The following is a 5,721-nucleotide window of genomic DNA, read 5'->3' as shown; positions in this document are numbered from 1 at the left end:
TCCGTGAAACAAAGCTTCTCCTGTGGATTGGATTCAGGAGGCATTGGATTCAGGTTAATAAAGGGGGGGAAACTAAAATTAAGTATTTTTTTTTAATATACAACTTTAATAGGGTTGATACTTGAGAACATAAATTCCTAAAAATTGCCTTTATGTTTTTTCCACTTAAAAAAATCAGAGAGAAAAACTTTCTGCTATGATAGAATTATATATACAGTTGTCAAGAGCTGATAAGATGATTACTGCTAAGTGAACTTTGACAAATTTAATTGATCAAGACTATTCTTACTGGTTTGAAAAGCCATCTATAACAGTATACGAAAGGATGAGAGAGATGTGCTGAGTGCAGATGTCACAGAGATGGGAGATTAAATAATAGTTTCACTTACTAGAAAAGTTGAAATAGTTATATGCTTAGTAATGTTTTTTTCAGTTTTTAACATTTTTGAAAGTTTTATTTTGTATTGGGCTTTAGGTGATTAGCTAACAATGTTGTAATAGTTTTAGGTGAAAGGTGAAGGGACTCAGCCATAGTATACATGTATCCATTCTTCCCCAAATGCCCCTTCCATCCAGGCTGCCCCATAACATTGAGCAGAGCTCCATGTGCTATACAGTAACCTTTGTTGATTACCCATTTTAAATACAGCAGTGGGTACATGCCCATCCCAAACTCCCTGTGCATGCTAAGTCATTTCAGTCGAGTCCGACCCTTTGGGACCCTATGGATCACAGCCCACCAGGCTCCTCTATCCATCAGATTCTCCAGGCAAGAATACTGGACTGGGTTGCCATTTCCTTCTCCCCCACACTCCTTAACTGGACATAAAATGAAGTATTGATAGAAAAGCCTTCCAGGGATTCCCACAAGAGCACATTGACAGAGGGAAAGAATAAAACATAAACTTCTTTCTCCCAGGACCACAATCTTTCCACACACCACAGCATGCTAACACTGAGAGGTAAAGTAAACAAACCCAGGATTCGTAGGTAGAAGGTGACAGAGTGGGAATTCAATCCAGGTGATACCTCCCTAAAGCCTATGCCCTGTACACTATAGAACATGAAGAAAAATAGCAATGCAGCTCAATTTTCAACTTTCTCCAAAATACAGAGGGCTATGAAAGGCATCTGATTTATTTTATGGAATTTAAAGCCCTCACCTAAAATACAAAAAAGTCATGACTAGGCGAACTTTCGCTCTGTCCCTCGTAGTTCACTAAAATCAAACTTGTTTAGTCAGCATATGCGTGCTCAGTTTTTTAAGGTTTTCATTGTTACTCCACCCCTGAGTTAACTTTCTTGCCCCACAGCCTCTTCAAGGCGATTTTCATCTCTGCATTTCTGAGTGTGTAGATGATGGGGTTCAGCATGGGGGTGACCACCGTGTAGAACACGGCCACCAGCTTGTCCTCAGTGAAGGTGGAGGCGGGCCGCATGTAGAGGAAGATGGCGGGTCCAAAGAACAAGGTGACCACCGTGATGTGAGAGACACAGGTGGAGAGGGCTTTGCGTCTGCCCTCTGCTGAATGGTTCCTCAAGCTGAACAGGATGACAATATAGGAGGACACCAAGAGGAGAAAGGAGAAGACAGAGATTAATCCACTGTTGGCCAACACAACGACCCCCTCCACAGAGGTGTCAGTGCAGGCAAGCTTGAACAAGGGATGGAGGTCACAGAAGTAGTGGTCAATCACGTTGGGACCGCAGAAGGGTAACTGGAGAGTGATCATGATCTGAACCATGGAGTGAGAAAAGCCCCCCAGCCAGGAAGCAGCCAGCAGACGGTGGCACACAGGCCGGCTCATGACGGCTGTGTAGTGCAGGGGCTTGCAGATGGCCACGTAGCGGTCATAGGCCATCACCGTGAGCAGGAAGATCTCAGCAACGCCAAACAAGTGAAAGAAGAATATCTGAGCCACACAGCCCTCCAGGGAGATGGTTTTAATCTCGGAAAGTAAGTCTGTGATGAATTTAGGGACAACAGTGGAGGAGTAACTGATCTCCACCAGCGACAGGTGACTAAGGAAGAAGTACATGGGGGCACGCAGGCTCTTACTGACTCTCACCGTCAGGACAATGAGGCCGTTGCCCACCACCGTGGCCAAGTACACAGGGAGAAAGACCACAAAACACACCCTCTGCACCTCTGGGTCCTGGAAAAGACCGGCGATAATTAACTCAGTCACGTTATTGGTCCTCGCCATGGAATCCATTCAGGTGCTCTGGATAAGAGCTACTGAGAGCCCTGTAATAAAAGGAACACTGATCATAATGAATTCACTGGATATATAGCATGTTGGACAGTGCAAACAAGATTATAATTCACTTACTATGATATCATTCATTTAGTCAATATAAACTTATTCAGCATTAAATGCGACCAATCTAACAACAGTTTATATAACAGAAATCTAATTATTTACCCAAGATCACACAGAAAGTAGTGAATTCTGGGACTCAGAACCAGACTTCTGACTTTAGCCACAATTCTTTTTAGTCCGTTATAAGATATTCTGAATTTAAGGAATCATTTAAGTTTGGAGCTTATAGTTTTATTATCCTTATTGCATTTTTCAGTGTTCTTTACCTCATTGTATTTTGAATGCTCTCTCCTACTGGGGAATTTTCATGAGACTTCTCTGTTCCTAACTTCATTTTCCCCTTATCTCTGCCTCAGGTAATCATCCCCCCACTGATATTTCTGCCTTTTTCCAAAAGGTCTTCTGTCCTGATTTCTTCACTCCTTTCTGCCAGTACTCAGTCTATTCAGGCCAGATTCCTTCTCCAGTCTTGCATCTTCAATAACTATGTTCCTATGACAAATGCTCAAACACACTGGAGATAATTCAATCCACTAGCTTGTCACCATCATTACACTATTACTTTCAAAACCCGTGCGCCTCTGCTCAAACTACTGACAGATCATGAACTCACAGAGCTTGTCCTTAGATAGCATTGTTATGGGTGGCCAGCCTGCTTATTCTTTTTCCAGGTTAGTAGAGAATTTCTCTATGAGTTACATCCCTGGAACATACTTACTGACACCCCTTACACATCTATACAACCCCAAACTAGAGGGAGGAAATACAGATCATGATACCACCTCAAGCTAACAATGTCATGTAATTCAAAAAAATATCTTCCAGATTAAGCTAACTAACCAGGACTTTTTTCACCACATAAAGTCCATGAGACATAAGAATGAAATAGCATTAATACTTTGAATTTCTAAGTTTTATCCCATTATTTTTCCCCTTATCTCCAGGAGTTGGTGATGGACAGGGAGGCCTGGCATGCTGCAGTCCATGGGGTTTCAAACAGTTGGACATGACTGACCAACTGAACTGAATTGAGCTATCTCTGATTTTATACTAAAATTTTCAAAAACTATAGCTTTGGACATGATACAAATGAACTTATTTACAAAACAGAAAAAGAAATTAAAATAGGGGAAAAAAGAAAAGAAAAGAATAAAAGATGGAAAGGCTTCAACCCCAGGGATGCAAGCGATCATGGAAACATTTCCATTCACCATGATTCCAAACTTTTCCCATACAGGACTTTGTTTCTTAGGCTGCCATGTTAGGTTTGAACAGCTTTTCCATTTCCTGAGGTCTGTTCATTTAGATAGCAAATCAATACTGTTGTATCTACTCTAGTGTTGGGGGTGTGGGGAATATTATTTTTGTAAAGGGTTTAGGAACATATGGTTCACTTTAAAAGAGCAGAAATTCTGTCCTGTCAATTTATTCACACTAAGGGAAAACATGTTGGTTGCTTACATGCCTTGCTCTTGTTAGGATCCTTCCTTTATATTTGTTGGCTTTTACAATTTTGACTCGAATGGTCATGAAAGAACTATTGTCTTATACCCTCCAAAGCTTAATCAGCCTTTGAAATGTACACCTCTCAGAGCTGTTGGTAAACACAGACTTTTGCTTGTTTGCAAAAACAAGAAAGAAATATATCTTTGAAGAACTGAAAAAGAAAACCACAACAGCAAGGAGCAGAACTAACAACAAAAGAACAGAACCCAAAGATTAGTGATCTGGACTGATGGAAACAAATCAGTATGTGTCAGAATTTCTCAGGTAAGGACATAAGCCGAGGTTAAGACTGTACGAAGTCACTGAACTTGAAAAATTATTAAGAAACGAGTGTTCTGCAGCAAAGAAAAGACTAGAGAAAGAGGTCATGACTTCTGAGAGAGTCAAAGAAATGACTGAGGTGACTCTGAAATGCACTAAAAATAAATGCTCATAAAGCATATATACTATTTTGGAGGCTTCCCTGGTAGCTCAGATAGTAAAGAATCTGTCTGCAATGCAGGAAACCCAGGTTTGATCCCTGGGTCAGGAAGATCCCCTAGAGAAGAGAATGGCAACCCACTCCAGTATTCTTGTCTGGAGAGTTCCATGGACAGAGGACCCTGGTAGACTATAGTCCACAATGACTCAGAGACAACTGAGCACCTTTCACAACAACAATAAAATAAATGCTCATAAAACATAAATACTATTTTTAATGAAAAAGTAAAAGATTGGTACTTGGAGAGTTGGCATGGGTGAAAAAATAAAGTTTCATATTAAGTTGTAGACGTGGAGATCAGAACAACCATTCTGAGAACAAATAGTATGCATTAAATGTACACCCCTTTGTTCCAACAATTAATATTCCATCAAGACATGAGTTAAATGTACAAGTGTTGGAAGTTGTGCTATGTTGGATCCAGTTCAGACCAGCTCAGGAGAACCTGTCACAGGCATCTCTTTGCAACTCCACACATCACACTGGTAGCTTGAAATCAGCCTTGGTGGGAGCATGTTGGAAAGCAGGAAATGACACAAATCAGTGCTGTTTACTTAGGAGAGACAGTTACTAACTATATACCAGGGCACCACTGATAGGAGGCTGGGGGAGAGCCTTTCTGCTACATTCCTGATGTTTGCTCCACACAGAGGAAGTTACAGCCACTATCCCAGCCCCACTGCTGCACAGCAGTGGAGGAGTAAATGGGGAGCAGAGATCAGGCGTGCCCTCTCCCCCTTTCCGTGGAGTGAGGAGCTGCAGAGAGAACACCTCTACACTGCCCTGGGACGAGCTCTGTCCAGCGAGGTGGAGACCGGCTGCTCTGGAGGGAAGGTCCCATCTGTGCCTGTGTCAGTCACTCAGTCATGGCCGGCTCTTTGCAACCCTACGGACTGTAGCCCACCTGGCTCCTCTGTCCACGGAATTCCCCTAGAGTAGGAAATGGCAACCTACTCCAGCATTCTTGCCTGGAGAATTCCACAGACAGAGCAATGGTGCCCTTTTGATATAAGTCCCAGGTATATTTACTTGCCATGAATGGATGTGAAGCTTTACCTAATTCTGAGACTAGGGTTTAGTAAAGCCACTTGTAGCAGATTATACACCACAATCTTCATTATCATCTTTTCCTGATGATATCTTTGATCCTAAACAAAGATAATGTTTCTTCCCTTCAAAATGCCTATTCCTTTTATTTAGAAATTAATTCATCATTCACATAGAAAGAGATATATTAAGTTTCTTCAAACCCCCAAGTGATATCTCTCACAAAGAGTTTATTTAAAAAAAAATATGCTATACCAACATAAATAACCACCAAATCTGCAGTGGGATTCTCTGTCTGCCTTAATGAGAATCAGAACAATATAATTTCTTGGAAGTAAAATAAAAATAACAGGGATTGCCCTT

The 5,721-nt window shown here is 41.4% G+C and overlaps 1 protein-coding gene across 1 annotated transcript; it reads right to left on the bottom strand.

Moving 5' to 3' along the window:
• Nucleotides 1-1,277: 1,277 nt before the first annotated feature.
• LOC122449932 (olfactory receptor 4B1-like) lies at nucleotides 1,278-2,207 on the bottom strand. Its single transcript, XM_043482052.1, has one exon. The coding sequence runs from the start codon at nucleotides 2,205-2,207 to the stop codon at nucleotides 1,278-1,280; it is 930 nt and encodes a 309-aa protein (XP_043337987.1).
• Nucleotides 2,208-5,721: the final 3,514 nt, after the last annotated feature.

Source organism: Cervus canadensis, chromosome 11 (genome assembly GCF_019320065.1).
Source record: "Cervus canadensis isolate Bull #8, Minnesota chromosome 11, ASM1932006v1, whole genome shotgun sequence".
Taxonomy (NCBI): domain Eukaryota; kingdom Metazoa; phylum Chordata; class Mammalia; order Artiodactyla; family Cervidae; genus Cervus; species Cervus canadensis.
The sequence above is the reverse complement of the archived record's forward strand: the minus strand, read 5'-3'. Positions and strand labels throughout refer to the sequence as shown.